Genomic DNA, 16,430 nt, shown 5'->3' with positions numbered 1-16,430 from the left:
TGAAGCTACAGATAATCAGGTACCAATAAACGTGAGCATGGGGCACAAACACACATGAAAGAAAGCTGGCAGATTAAATGGTGATTAAACATATATCTGCTTTATCGTACAGACAAACACTTCAGAAGAAGGCCTGTATGGTATGTGTGCACCCACATAGCCCTGCCATACCCAAACTGGAGAAAAAAAATGAGATGGAGAAAGGGTAAAATACCTCTTCCACATTGGCAGGTCACACAGTGGCTGCATTTCCAGGCAGGTGCTGGCCAGCTGGTGGGGCCTGTTTCAAACCATGCTCAAATCCTCCCACAGCCTGAGTGGGTGAGAGTCTGGAGAGGTGATGGTCACCCCTGCCTGGCCTGTCAGCAAAAAGCTGAGCACTGAGAGCGAGTTTGTTTGATAAAGGAAAAAGAAACACAGCAAACAGGATACCACAGAATTATATTTATGTTGTACGTTTGTCTTCACATTGCAACATCCACATTGTTCATTTTGTGACAAGTATTTCTAATAATTTTGAATACATATTTACTGTATAATACATTTTACCAAGAGGCACTTCCAGTAATTCTGGCAAAAAGGAGCTTCATTATAGTGTCTAACTTACAAAACAGTAAAAATAAATAATGTTTATCTAAAAGATTTTTTTTTCCTGTACAGAATCTATTTTGTACAAAACATTGATCAGCCATTAACTAAATCACTTAACAAATACTTGTGAAGAGAATATATTAGGTATTGCTACATGTATTGAGTGCAAGATACTAGTGAAAGGAAAAAAATTACTCCATTTATGAAAATCACCTAAAAATACAAGGCCTTGTTCCTGAAGTGTTTAAAAAGGAGAAGCTCGGTTACAACAATATTGACAAGATATAAATACAAATTAACGTATGCAGTACTTAGTGAAAGGAACACTGTGTTAAAAACTGGCGTGTACAAATCCTGAACGAGATGGCATTTCTCTGCATTGCCACTTTGGTCGGCAGTTCTTTTTCTAAATATTGCTGCAAAGGAATTACAAAGATACCCAAAGCCTTCTCAAATACAGCCGTATATCAAAGCTGTATACGTAAATAGACATATTTCCCCCCTCTTTCTCTCACCTTCCGAAGTGAACGATTCTGGGAAGGGTTCATTTGGAACTATGCTGGATCTGAGTGAGCATCACAAAGCCAGCCTGAGCCTCGGCACCCAGAGCAGCAGCGCAGGAGCCAATGCCTGTGGGTTGGGACAGGAGAGGGCTGAATCCCTTGGGGCCTTCTCAACTCAAAGGCCTCGGTAGGCCTCTGAGGAATTCAGAAATACAAGACTTGAATGACCGGCCCCAATGTTTAGTGGGCCACTGAGTACTTCATACACATCCACACACTTCACATTTTCATTCAGGAAGTGTTTTGACCTCGCTGAACTGATTTCTTAATTACTTTGATTTCTTTTCTTTCTTTCTTTCTTTCTTTTTTTTTCTTTTTTTTTTGGAAGTATAGCTTGTATTTGATGTACATACTTGCACGTTTTTACCCAGATGGCAAAATTGTATTAGAAAGTCGTTTTTTTTAAAGGCCCCACTCCTGCTGGAGTTGCTGAGGCAAAGGTTTCAGAATGTGATTCTGCTGGAAAACACCCTCGATGTTCTATTGAAAGCATTAACAAAAAATAAGCTGCCACCCCTCTGTGAAAATGTTATCTGATGAACAAACGTAGCCTACAGCACGAATCACATTTTTTAAAAAAAGTGAACTTAAATTACTTTCTGTCATGCAGACATCTTACATCGATTACTCAAGAAAAGAGCACTTAACTTCAGAAAAGTAACGACCAAACGTACGCCGACATGGCTGAAATATTAAAAACACCATCAATGCCACAGAGCAGCTCCAAATGCCGCCTTTGATCCTTTAGATACCATCTGCAGTACTGTATTTGGGTTTATAAACGCCTAAAATGAAAACTTTGCGTTCAAATACAGCTTTTCATTGTGTGTCAGAATCAGGAGGGAACTTCAGAAAGGAAAGGCAGCTTGAACAGATGACAGACTTCTATCTAGAGAAGTATGGACAGGTATGATGATCCCTAACTGTTTTCTCTCTGAAACTATTTTTCTTTGTATAAAAGCACGGGGGCAAAATTGTTGGGATCAATGGAAAAAAAAAATAAAAACCAAATCTCTTTTAAATAAATATTTTAAAGCAATGAGCATGGTCTCTTTCTAAATATTTGCTGTGGTGAAGAAAGACAGTCGAAAAGCAAAGCCTCTAAGCCCACAGTGCTGAACCAGCCACAGCCAGCTGGGCAAGGGATGGGATTGCATCACTGCAGGCATTTCTCTAGCTGCTCTGACAACAGCCAGCTGACACCCAACATCTGCTCCTCCCCATGCCTCATACTGTGCTGCTCATCCTCCATGAGAGAGGAGGCGATGGCAGCCTTGCTGGCGTGACTCGTGCTGCCCCTTGCTTGTTTGAGCTGATTTTTGTAGCTCTTCAACCAGCACTGGAGATTTCAGTCATAAAGGATACACAGCTCATGGCTGTGATAAAGTCTTTTTTCTCTGCTCTATGCTTCCACACAGCTGGAAAGCAGGAGCGCTTGCACTTTCTCATCCAGTTCACTGCTGGGAACAGCACTTCCCACGCCTGCAAATTCCAGTGTGCTCCTCAGCGCCCAGATCTCACACACTACTATAACTAGCACAAGTCTCACCTCTTGTCCAGTTGACGTACTGGACTTGCACACTCTAGCCACCTGAAAATCTCAATTGAAATAAATGCTATAATTGTTCTCCTCCCCTAGCACCAAGAAAAGGTTTTTTTAGATGACAGAACACTGAAAAACTAAAACCCTCCTTGGCTTACTTCATACTTCAGCTCAACAGCCCGTCAACACAGCCCGCTGGTTACGCCCAACCCCATCACCTTGATGAAAGGATCCTTTCACATGTGCACGGACTCAGGACTTGCTGCACACATCTCACATGCTGCTGGCAGGCTTTCAAGCTGCACTGTGCTTACTGTTGCTTCAGATTTCTCAAAGAAGTACTGTGAACTGGCTCAAGCTTTTGCTCTGTTGTCACTGTGGGAAAGGGTTCTCCAGAGATGTGCCAGCACTCTGCTGCCTGCTGGCTCCGAGGGGCTTCCATAGCCCCAAGGCTTCAGGCAGGGCTGCATGGGGGTGACATGTGCACCCTGCTGAGGAGGCGTGATGTGTTTTTCATCCAAAATCACCTGCCTGCCAGGCAAATCACATTAAAAGCCTCTGAATAAATCATAATTGGAAAGTAAATGGAGGGTAACTCTCACACTGCTGCCTGTGATGCTGGGATTCAATAACCACCACAGCATGGGCTAAAGCCCTGCTTTGATTTACCTCCAGAGGAATGTTGTTTTGCTGAATGAAAGCGATGAAATTCAAAGAAAGATTTATCATATTCAGTTGTTCTCAAATGTACTGTTGCCATTTTGCTCTAATTCAAGGTTTGCCTTCAATAATCAATATTTTTGCTAACTCTTCCAATGACTGCTTAAAATAGCTGTCACCTCGATTTCAATTATTCCCCCATACATTCAGTAACACTTAAACAGGTGCAGTTTCCTCAGGAGGCCCGTAAACTGAGAACGCATCAAAGATGCATTTCATCTTTCCTTTCAAATTTCCAGGCTTTAACTCCACTAACATTAGAAAATACTAAAATAAATAAAAGCCATTCAGATGTCAAAGGATGGTTTATTTGTTGGGCTACTTAAAAAAAATAATAATAATAAAAAAATTCATTCGCCCTAATTGCTGGAAACAGTTCCCTTTAATGCTGCCACCATTTTGACTAACACTGCAACATCAAACTGATTAAAACCCCAGAAAACCTAGGCTTACTTCACTCCATGGGGCTGCATTTGATTTTGAAAGAAAAGTTAGCACGTTGCACGAAGTTTGTTTCATACTGTATTATATTTTTCTTTTCTCTTTCCCTTTCTCTGCCTCTCTCCCTGTTTGCCACAACTCAAGGACTAAATACAGCACTGCTGAGCTGAGGAACCTCCATAACCTCTGACCAATATCCAGGTCTGAGCCTTGCATTGCCTGCCAGCTGCAGCAGATAGGAGATGCAGGCAGCTGATTTTATCTGCCCATATGGCAGAGGGATGCTTGGGACTCTCTTGCTCATGCTTATATTGAACCTCTTCTGCTTCAAACAGTGACGCAGAAACATCTCAACCATAACAGTGGTCGAAAAAGCAATTGAAACTATTATATCTTTTATGAATCTTAGATTTTCCAGCAGGCAAAAGCCTCTGCTTTCTGAGAAAGAAAACCCACAAACTCATTGCTGCCATCCCAAAACCTACTGAGCACTACTTCTCTTTGATGTTTCCTCTCCAGCACGAGCTGGAGAACATCTGTACTGCCTCTCCCACACGTGGACCATTGGGTGCATCCCACTGGGGCGATGGCTGATCAAGCACCCGATGCTTTCTCTGGGTCGCAGCCAAGCATAACCAGGTTTGTTTTGAAAATTGATAGTCACCCCACACCTACTCAGTTCATTGCTCAGCATGGATGCAGTACTGGATGTGGAGGACAACTGGACAACTGTCATGGACTGTACCACAAACCAGTGCTCAGTTTGGCAGGAAAGGATGGATAGATGGATGGATGGATGGATGGATGGATGGATGGATGGATGGATGGATGGATGGAAAGAAGGAAGGAAGGAAGGAAGGAAGGAAGGAAGGAAGGAAGGAAGGAAGGAAGGAAGGAAGGAAGGAAGGGCCAGACTGCTTCTAAATCAGCAGACAGGACTTGAGGAAAACTTTCTGAAGAAAACAAATGATTTTAAAGTCCAAAAGGGAAAGCATGAAAAAGGATTTGGGAATGGAACTTGATTAGAACTCAGATGATATTTTTAGAAGTACCTATCTGAAACATTATAGACTTATCTTCCTTCCTCATTCAGACAGTCAGAACATTCAGAGCTTCTGACAGTAGAACATTAAGAGTATAAGCCCCCAAACCACCAGTCAAAAGGTTCTGAGCAAATTCTACTGTGTTCTGGGATTATAACTTGATGATGTAGAGATGTTCACACATTATATCAGGGTAAAAACTGATGACTAACTATACCTGCATTGGTGAAAAGTGCATTCTTTGATCACAACTGCCTGGAAACCACCCACACCCTGAACGTGACAGGCATTTACTCTGAGAGCCAGCACGAGTTTGCAGGCATTAGTGATGCATAGCCAATTCTCCAGCTTTCTGTAAGGGACTTTGTTCACAGAATAAGCTAAAATTAAAATGCTCCAAGGAGCACTGGAGAATTCCTTTGTCATAGTAAATTCCCACAACTTATTTCTCATATAAGGCTCACGTTATTTTTTAACTGCAAACACTAGATAGCGCTTTCTCTAGCATTTAACCAACCCCTCTGCATAACATACATTACAGAAACTCATATTAACATTTAAAATAGCCTACCTGAAATCTGAATGCTTTGATGAAAGAATACAATTTTCTTTTCCAAAAATATTGCACAGGTTGTGGTTTATTTGCACTACCAAAGGACTGCACAAAGTGGGAAACCATCAAGGTCTAGCCTCAGAAACATTGCTGCAACTGCAGCTCAGAAGTTTTGCCTCCTTTGGACTAGAAGCTAGTACATAAAAAAACACAAGAACTCCAACCACTGAAAAATAACCTGCTTCACTAGTTACTAAAACAAAACAAAACAAAAAAATAAAGTAAAAAACTGTTTTCACACATTTGATACAAAATCTCTCTGGCATTTCTTTGTGTTATATGTGAATCAACCTTGGGAATTCCCTGATTGTTTCCTGCCAGAAATGCAGATTGATAAAGAGTGAACACTGCAGAAATTGGATTCTACCAGTAACTATATGGAGTGCAAAAAAATGTTACCTCTTACCCAGTTAACCAGTCCCAGCTACTTCTGATTCCTTGCAGGCACTGCTTCCAGTTGGGATAAAATCAAAGATCATCTGATTTTAGGCCTGTCAGTAATCCTTCACTGTAAAAGACCTGAGTTAATAAAACTGCACTGTGAAATGGTGCAAGCTGGATCTGGGAGAGATTTGCTGGGATCTTGGAGAATACGTGAGTTGTCTCTTTCTTTTGAATGAACTCTATCCTTTCAGTTTAAAATAATAGTTCAGTTTGGACCTTTGCTTTTCGGATTTCATTGAAAACCACTGTCTAAATCTTTCCGCTGATAAGAGCATCCAGAGCCATACTCTAGAGTCATTCTGTCCAAATGCAAACATCTCTACTGGTGAGAAATCAAACTCCTCTCTTCCAGCAAATCTCACTCTATCAGAAATGCAAAGCAGAGAGATTCTCTGAAGTGACAACTTGCTTTGGCAGAGAATGTTTTGGGGAAGGTATCAATAGGACCATGAAGTAGAGTGAATGCATAACAAAATGGCAAAAAATGATGGATGCAATGTCAGCTATTTAACATAGAAAGGACTTCTCCTACAAACTCTTCCTTTCACAAGCCTTTTTACTCCCACAAGCAATCCTCTTCTTGACAAGGGGCTACAGGATTTGGATAAAAGAGAATACATAGTCTAATCATTTTTGAGAGATACTGAGCTTTATATATATATATATAAATATATATATAGCTCTTCTTGTGGGGAAAAAAGAAATAACAAAATGCTCTAAATGTTGTGGTACTGGATGGTGTTGCCAGTCCCAAAGAGCATTAATATGTAAAAGCCATGACCCTGCAGACCAGTGGCTTTCCAGAAGGGTCTGTACATATTACTTAACACCTTTTTGTTGGGTTTGAAAATGGCTACACTATATAAAAATGCCTTTGTATTCATTTTTAAAAAATTAGCTTTACAAAAAAAACTTTTCCCTTTTTTTCTTTTTTCTTTTTTTCTTTTTCTTAAAGATATCATTATCTACAGGAACTCATAAAAATTTTTCCATATTTACATCTAGATAGCTAATCATTGACAAATACAATATCGTGAAATAAAATATTGAAAGTGAATATTCAACCTTTTAAATAGACATTTGGCTCACAGCATAAACAACAGAGAAAAAACAAACAGAACAAAACAAAAAGATCTGCTCTTCTACAGGAGCGATCTTTTCCTCTCACTTGAAAAAGAAAAATAAAAAGAAAAAACCATTAAGTATACTGGTGGGATCAAACACGCTGCTTCTAGGCAGAACACCAGCAACAAACTGCTCCCAGCCAGCACCTTGCACTGAAATCCAAGCTCTCCGAAGCTCCTGTGAGTGGTTGCTGAGACATCCTCAGGACTGGCACCATTCTCCAACCCTTCTCCTAATGCATCGTCCACATTTTATTCTGAGAAGGGGCATGATCTCCATGCTCCCCTTCTTTTGCTCTCAAGAGATGGTGCTTAGCTTCGCTCTTATATGGTATATTTGGCCACTGATGTGTGGAGGCATAAGGTCTGGGTGGAAAGATGGCAGTGTTGCCTCTAGTTTCTGCATACGCACACACGTTTGCTCTTTTCTGCTTCCTGCTCAAACATATATGCCATTCTTGCACTCAGAGGCAGACAGAGGGTCGGGGCCTTTCACAGGCAGCATGCTGCACAATCCCTCGTAACCCAACTGGAATAAGTGCCCTGGCACATCCCTTTGCCAGCAGTTTGGGAGGTGCTGGAGGAGGAGGAGGAAGAGAAGGAAGAAGAGCTGAAGTCACAAAGCCAGCATGCAGCCCAGTCCTCACAGGAGGATGGGAATACAGAGCTCCTCAAAAGGGCTCCTCATGGGCACGAATTCTTAAAATTTAGGCCTCCTGTTCTTTGTTGTGTATTGGGATGTGCTACAGCTAGTCTCAAACTCTGCTATATGACATTATATCCACCCACACACATGAGCACTCCCCTCATACACATATATGTTGGCAGGACACATGTAAAGCTTTGGAACTTTTATCCCTCAGTATTAAGAGCAAAAGCTACTTAACTGGTACCTCGCTGTTAACTGCAAATGTGCTTTAGAAACAGCATTTCTTTAGATAACTTCCTTCTGTAAATATCACAGTGACCATAATATATCATTAAATGTATTTTGCTGAAGTGCACAGCCAAAAACCCTGGCTATATATATATATATATATATTTATATAAATCCACTCCCCACCCCCACCCCAAATCTCTTTAAAGAAAGTCTGTAAAAGCCGGTGTAGCAGTGTGAAAGCTTCCTTGAGCACAGGAGTTTAAACAATGTACCTCACCATAAAAAGGAAAGAGAAACAAATTAAACAGCTGTAGGCGCATAATCCCATACTTCTACAGTGTGGTGTCTAAATGCTGTGCTGGCTTGAGAAAGAGTCTGTGCACGAGTCAATCTGTCTTAAAATACTGCTGTAAATATTGTCATTGGTTCGGTTCTACAGTTGTGTTCTCTTCTTCGTCTCTCTTGGGCTTCCCCTTCTCTTCCTCCTCTTCCCTGATGGCCTGAATTTGTTCTGAAGATGGGTGCAGTGTGGATTGCTCCGCGCCTTGCTTCTCTGTCCCAGCTAACCTCTCCTCATCCTCAATTACTTTCTTCCACATTTTATGGTTCTGAAGCAGGTGCTGAGTGATCTGACAGTAGATTTTCCTCCTCTTGAACTTCTTCTTTCCTGTAAAATACCATGTGATATTAGTGTACTGATTTCTGTGAAGGAAGAAGAAGAATGGATTGAAGGTGTAGGAAGTAGACAGGGTGCATGATAGGGAACAATAGATTTTTAAAACTGTCAACATAAACACTCCTAAAAACTCAGACAGCCATGTCTCCCCAGACCTCTGGGAAAAAATGCTGATTTCCCACACTGATTGAACCCCAGCCTTCTCCTGCCATAGTCTGACCGTTCAGCTCACAGAGACATCTAGTGCCTGAATGTTTGTGCACAACAAAGGTCTTTGAGCTGTTTCCACTCACTTTCTTGGAATCAAGAGCTTCAAAACATTGGGCAACTTACTCTATACACCCACATTAATCCCCCATCCCCAAATGGATCTCTGCTCACTGCTCTGGGAAAATATTCTTGATTTTGTTTTCTCACATTTTACCTTTGGTCTGATCAGGAGGTAAACTAATGAGCATTAGTACTCAATGGATGGAACATGTTCCTGTGTTGTCTTTTCAAAGACAGAGATTTACTGCAGCATCACTGCAATAGAGATTACCTTAAAGCTTTTGCACAACACTGCTCCAGTGGCAGAGTTTGACCGCTGATGAAGTGGTCATACAGCTGAATACTAGCAGGGAGCTTGCTTATCACTGGTTTTGAAGCAGTCTCCTCTTGTTAATCTACAGAATGCTTTTGCCACTGTTAGTTCTCAAAAACCCTGACACAACTGCACCACAAGTGTTCTGCTGTCTGAAGTGTTTTCATAGCCTGCCCAACACAATATACCTCACTACAAAAAGAGAAGTGTTTTTTTTTTTCAGTGTCTCTATAGCTTGTCCAACACAACACACCCCAAAAATGAAAGAGAAGATTCTTAGCTCAAACTACAAAGCTTGAAAAGTTTTCCTGATCATTAACATTGGCAAAGGTGGTCATAGAACTGAAATAATAACCTCTCCAAAGACAACTGCTGATTTCTTTTTTTTAAAGAAAGTGACGTAGAGGAATGTTTTGTACCAAATAAATTTGCGTGGATTAGTATTTGCAGGTTGCCTAAAGTATGCCTGTGTCAGGGTCCAAAACGTTTAGCCCTTGAAGCTTTTGAACTGGAAACAAAGAGCTTTTCACTGAGCACAGACCAAATCCAACTCAATCCTTCATTAGAAAGCCCTTGGTTCTCTGTAGGAAACCTTCAGGTTTAGCACTAATAAGAAGCCCCTGCTCTGCCAATGCCACAGCAGGACATTCTCTCCTTCGTTTCCCGGGTGACCCCGCATCTTGCTGCTCCCTCAGAGACTGGTGAGAACTTGCGTGTGGTGCTAAAATTTGCCTGAATAACCAAAGAATGAGTCTGTTTAATTTGCGTCCTTGCAACAGAAATTTGGGAAAATTACATGTTCGTGTATAGTGGTAAAAGCAATAACCCATTTTAAGCTACCTTAAGTTTTATAACTCTAAATTTAACTGAGCTTCTTCGGGGAATTATCAGGACCTACGTTTTCTGCAAAAACTATATTTCCATCTACCTAAATGACACTTCCATCAAGAAAAAGATCTCCACCAACGCAACGCTTAATATCTACGCAACTTACATCTCAACCTTTTATTTTGTTTCACAGAGAAAAATTTATAACATCTAAAACTGTGTTGATCATGGGAAAAAATTTCCAATGACTATACCCACACAAAAGATCCTGTAGATACGTAATTAACATCCATACAGTTACAGAAAATGCAGGGAATGAGAGAAAAGCAGATTTTAACATGTATGTATGACTGAAATCAGCATCTCACATTCAGTAAAAAGGAAGGAGGAAGAATTTGTTGAGATATTTCAAACCTTTTGATATATTTATTTTTAGGGTTTTGAAAAAGATACAGAACCTAAAAGCAACCTAAAAGCATGAATAATAACTATTATCACAGGGTAGAACATGGAAAAGAAAACAGAAGATGACTAAAAAATGGTCTGTTCTCAAAGTGACAAGTGTTAATGTTCTGTGCTTTTAACTTAAAAGCAGCATTGTTTAACTTGTAGAGATACAAAAGAGAATACAGCAATGAGGCAAATGGTGACTAAGGGTTTAAAAGTAAGGCAAGACCTTAGAATGGATAAGTGAGGAGAACATCCTTAATCTTCCTTTTTAATATGGCAACATTAGTTCCAGTGCTTTGGTGTCTGTTGGTTATCAATCTCACAACTTTCCCCTGATAATCAACTCCATAAGCCTGAATCTGCCATAGAAATGTGTAGTCCTGCCTTCTATCACAGAGATGATCCTGATAGATCACAAGGTGTTAAAATAAACCAGTGCATGCTTATTTAATGCTTGCTGTTTAATTTTGTGCACACTCTCCTGTTAAAGTTAAAATATATGCCTGTGTGTGTGTATGTTTGTGTGTGTGTGTGTTAATAAGAACAACATCTGAATCCTACTAGAGAATAAAGGTCACATCAGGAGACCAATATTTTAATTTTTGGTCCTAATATGGCTTATAGCAATTACCAATTTTTTTTCACTTCTCAGCTTTCCCAACAGAAAATGGAGATGAGATTCAGTAGGCCAGGGAAGGGTGTAGGAAAGAAGAGAAAAGGTGAGGTTGTTAGAGAAAAGGCTGCATATTAGTGTTTCACTAGGGCAATGAAGGCTGATGTTTTCTAGACATAAGATGTGATATAGGAGAGGGAGTGCCAATGTGACTGACTTTGTGATGATTTCACCAAGGACAGCACTGAATCTCTCTAACTTTGGAGTGGTTCACCTGGAACCTGATCTGTGCTTCTACAATTTGACTGTTTAGTTTTTGATCACTGTATGGAACTTCTGTTGGAAAAAAAAGAAAATAAAAGGAAAAGTGTGAGCAACTTACTGGATTCAGCATTTTCACAAGTTTCCATTTCTGCTGCTTCTTCCTCTTCATGCTCATCGGTGTCTCCTGATTCATCACTATCTTCTATCCATTTTCCTGGCATCAACCCCGCAGAGTCATAGGAGTTACATAGTGGTCCCACAATGTGAGTGATGAAGGATTCCTGGAGATGTGCCAGCTGAGGAGCAGAGCGATCCATGAAAGGGCTGATAGGCAGGCCCAGGCTAGCCTCTTCATCACCCTGGAGATGAAAAATAGCAGTAATTTCTCTGAAGTGAACGGAAGAAAAAACATGACACAAAAAGGAGCACTGCACACCAAGCCAATTAAAAATGAGGAAAGATAAATAGTCCTACTAGAATGCCACTTCCATAGCATGCCAGCATGACATTATGACAGTACCATTACGTCAAATGCTTAATTGAATTACAGCTCTACTCTTGCAAGAGGATTCACTATCAATAGTTTGAATTTAACAAGAATGTTAGTTGATAACTATTCAAAATGATGTCCACTACTGACCTGCACTTTACACTGAGTGTGAAGGTTGGAAAACCAATGTTTACTTTCTTTCTTCACATTATTTTCTGGAATGTTTTCTGATTTTGGTTAGCTCATTCTCCTTGTAGTCAGTCCTCTGTTTGCAGGGGACAAGACTGAACAACCTACTTGGGGCTACAAGCCCCAGCCACCTCATTGACCTTGTTTTCTTGTGGATTTTGTCCTTATTATTACACATATCTTTAAACAAAGAATTCCTTTTGGTTTTTACATTATAATTAACTGTTTCCTGGGAATATTGGAATGATCTCCATCAAAGCAGGCATTACTTGGAAGCAGTAAATCTTTCCCAGAAAGCTTTTTGCTAGCTTTTCTTGGGAAGAGAGGGCACGGGGAAGGGGAGGTATAGGAAGACTTTTATCTCTGTCTTCCTATGACAGAAAAGAAAACTGAACTTTCTTGCAGTACAAAGTCTGCAAGTCACCCCTATAACATAAAAACCTCTGGTAATATCAGTGAGTGCTCAGCTGAGCAGAAATGTCAAGATTAAATGTTACCTCAGTTAAAAAAAATCCCCTTAACCAATCTTGTTATGCAAATTAATGCATTAATGCAACACAGGCATCTATATTTGAGTGTACAGATTAGAATCTGGACAGACAGTTTCAATTTCCACGAAGATATCTATTGCCTGAGTTTACCTCCTGGCAAACTCAATATTCCAAAAGCCAAAGACAATGTTACCTGGTCAAAAACTTGTTGGTGTCTTGAAAGGCCAACAAACGTAAGTTCAATTTTGAAGCACAGACAAAAGATATCTCACTTCCATGTGTTGTTTTTGTTCTATTGATTTTTATAACAATCTTCACCAAAATGTTATACTTTGCGGACACATCAGAAGCTTCAGTGCCAAATGACACTGAAAGTCACTGATTCAGCAAAAGGGTTGCCTAGTTGAACTCTAAGCAACTCCATCAGACCTGTTCTCTGCAATTTCACTCAGCACCAATACTAGCATACTGCAGGACTGTTCAGCATACAACATGCAACCAGAAGATATTACCTGGACATGCATTTATTTACCTGTTCATAAAACTCATTGACAATGCCCTCTGTCCACTGTAGATGCAAGTCTTTGCATTTTGCAGGCCCATTTATGTCAGCCAGTTTGATACACATTTGGCAAACCAGTAAGCGGTCATTCTCGTTAGTCCAGTCAATCCCAACATCATCGTTCACCTAGCAGATAGAGAAAGGAAAAGTATGACAGTAATCCTGGGTAAGAATGCATTCACAGATAAAATTCTGCCTTGGGATATCTTGCTGTTCAGCTGCTTAACAAAACCATGAGTGCAAGCAGATAAGCTAAGCTGAGGCTGGAATTTACAATTATCTGTACAATGATCTGCAGATGAATCTGTAAAATGAAAAATAAGTGAAAAACAATGAATGTTGAGATATATTATGACGAACTAATATTTAGCAAATAATGTCTCAGTCTGAAAGCATTACTAGGAAAATAGACAAATACAACCTTTCCCTAACATTTTCCAAAAAGTTACTAGCTAATTAGTGTACAAAGATAAATTACCATCAAATGCCATGGTGATTTTCTTACAGCATGAAGATGGATGTAACAGACCTACTTCCCTATTTGATCTAGGTTTTTTTGGAATGGATTCACTTTTTTATCCTTTTTATTTTTTCCTATACCTCCCCACAATAAAATGTGCTATGTACTATCAACTTCTCTAAAGCCAAAGAATCTCAGAAAGGTTGAGGCTGGAAAGCACCTCTCAAATTCATCTTGTCCACTCCTTTTGCTCACATCTGGGTCAATCAGAGCAGGCTGCTCAGGACTGTGTCTAGTTGGGTTTTGAGGATCTCCAGCAATCTCTCTGAGTAACTTTTTACCAGCATATGATCCCTCTCACAGGAAGCAAATCCATTCCTGTTCTTAAATGGTATTTCCTGCATTTCACTTTGGGCTGTTGTCACTTGTCCCATCACAAGATAACAACAAGCAGAGTTTGGCTCCATCTACTTCATTCTCTCCACCAAGCAGTTATACACATGGCTGCATCCTATCAACTCCCATGGACTTGTGTATGTCAGTTTGTGTGACCTGATCCCATTCACTGAGGACAAGCCTTAATTGCCCCAGACTTTCTGGCACATCTCAGGGATATGGATTTCCTGAAGCTACATTTTACCTGAAAAGACTGAGGCAAAAAAAAACAAAGTGAAGACTTCAGCCTTTTCCATCTCTGAATAGTTAGTAATATCAACCTTTGCTATTGTTAGTCACTTTTTCCCACCTCAGATTTTTCATCTAGTTTATTTCCGAGTGGGGAGGGATTTATTTTACTATCAATTTTTTAAACTCAAATCCCTCCTTGTAACATAGCTTTAATTTTCAAGCTTGCAATAGTTGAAAATGGATAGAAAGTTGTGCTATAACTAAATGAAACTTAAGTGTTTCCAGTCACCAGGTCCCCTGTTCCATAGAGCAGTGGGTTCTCAATGGTGAGGGTTTTGCCATTGGTACAGACACTGACATAACTAGTGTCAGAAGTAACCTCTCCAATACATTAATATCATGAAAGTGACAGACAGCGACCTTCCTTCATTACTTCTTGTTGCTATTTTCCAGACTGCAAGCTTTCATGGTAGGAGGATGCTTACATTACATAAGTTTACACTGACTTCTACAGTCTCCCTGGCTGTGGTCCCAGTACAATGAACTGCAGTTCAGCTACTCAATCAATAACACAATCATTTAGAGCTCAGTTTATCATAGTTGCAGCACCTCCACACAAAGAAATGTGTGAGGTCTGCTGTCTGAGAACACTCTGGTGTTTTCTAACAAACCACAAATAATCTCTTTTAAGGCAGTGATTACTCACAGAAAGCTAGGGTTGGCCACAAACACTGGTTTTATTTTAACTTTCTCCTCCACTTTTTATTCCAAGTGTGGCCATTTGGTTATTCAAGTAATCAGGACAAAGAAGAAGGTAAATATCTGTCCTTACAAATCTATAGTGAGTTAGCACGACGTGATACATCAAACTGTTCTCTTATTTACCTTCAGTGTCTCAGGTATCACCATGCTTGGTTACACAGTGATCATGTCTATTGTTGTCCTGATAGATTTAACACAAATATAGTTTTCAGCAGTCTTAATCAACGCTTTTTACTCTGCATTTACTGCTCGTCAAGCTTGTCCTCTTCTACAGTTAAGACAGTTTATACCTCTGTCAAGGTTTAGCTTATTTGTTGTATTTTCTTTGTTGGTGGTGGTTTTTGTTTGTTTTCATTCTTTGCTTACGTTCACAGAAATGAATTATTTTGTCCAAACTGTCAAAACCAAATATATATCCATATATCCAGACAGCCTAAATTCTCTGTGCTTTATTGTCATTGTAGCCCTGACAGATGAGAATGTGCTGGAAAGCTCAATACTTAAAGACAAAATTAGTCAGGTGAAAATGGCCAAGGGGTTTAAAAGACAAAGAGAATCTCCTCTAATATCACCAGGAGGATCTGGAACATGAGGAACAGAAGTACAGAGGGAGTTAAGATGTTTATAGATCTCCAAATAAGTTCTCTCTCTACCCTGAACCATAATTTAACTTTTACACCTTCTTGGAGCCTAACAAAGAGAAATGTTACAGGATAATGAAAAACAAAACCAGTCACACATTTGCAGGCTTCTAACTTTCAGGTCCAGTCTAAGCAATACCGCAAGAAAACTTTATAGGTATGTCACTAAATCAGCTAGGAAGTCCTAATTGGGGACAGGAAACACGCTGTGCTTGGTTTTATTCAAGGAATGAGAAGGAAATACCAGCTCCCAAGCAGATACTATTTAGGTAATGTACTTACAGTTCGGATGAGCGATGGAGATTATTAAAGTGACCTGACAAGTGACTATTTCCAATAAACTGAAATTAGATTGAAACTATATAACAATTTTAAAGATATATTCCCAGAGTTGTGATTTTATATTCCCTGAACAGAGTGTAAAGGAAAGGTCTCCAGTGATGTCCTTCTCAGGGGGATACCCGTTTGGACTAAAGTAAGAGAGAAGGATCATCCTTTCACTGCATTCAAATTAGAATTTCAAAATCATTATGACTTCTGTATTTTGCTAACATAGGATTAAACAGATAAAAATAACATTAAGTATTCAGATACTATGGAAACTTGGTAATACCTCTGATTATTTTCCCTCAATGCTACTATGTATAAAATGTTCACGAGCAAACAAACAATGCTGAAAAGTGGGATGTAAGTGGGATTTTCATGAAATTGTCCCATATTGCATAATATCCTCAACAGGGTAAATTAGCCTTTCATTATGTCATTCTGTATGTTATCAACAGAGCCTACTTCTAGGAAAAACTAAAACAAAAAAACAAAAACAAAAACAAAA

General features: G+C 39.7%; 1 protein-coding gene across 2 annotated transcripts in view; it reads right to left on the bottom strand.

Moving 5' to 3' along the window:
• Positions 1 to 16,430, bottom strand: part of PDE3A (phosphodiesterase 3A) — a 247,002-nt gene continuing 230,572 nt past the window's right edge. Inside the window, exons 14-16 of one of the 2 annotated variants that reach the window (XM_031597803.2) lie at positions 13,079 to 13,234; positions 11,495 to 11,735; positions 1 to 8,629 (exon numbers count right to left, since the gene is read on the bottom strand). In XM_031597803.2, the coding sequence (XP_031453663.2) occupies positions 8,382 to 8,629; positions 11,495 to 11,735; positions 13,079 to 13,234 (645 nt within the window). In that variant the 3' untranslated portion in view covers positions 1 to 8,381. The remainder of the gene's footprint in view (positions 8,630 to 11,494; positions 11,736 to 13,078; positions 13,235 to 16,430) is intronic. The other variant, XM_090146012.1, reaches the window with a different exon arrangement.

This window comes from Phasianus colchicus, chromosome 1, assembly GCF_987193195.1.
Source record: "Phasianus colchicus chromosome 1, bPhaCol1.hap1.1, whole genome shotgun sequence".
Classification (NCBI taxonomy): domain Eukaryota; kingdom Metazoa; phylum Chordata; class Aves; order Galliformes; family Phasianidae; genus Phasianus; species Phasianus colchicus.
Note: the sequence above shows the minus strand (reverse complement) of the source record. Positions and strands in the feature narration are given on the sequence as shown.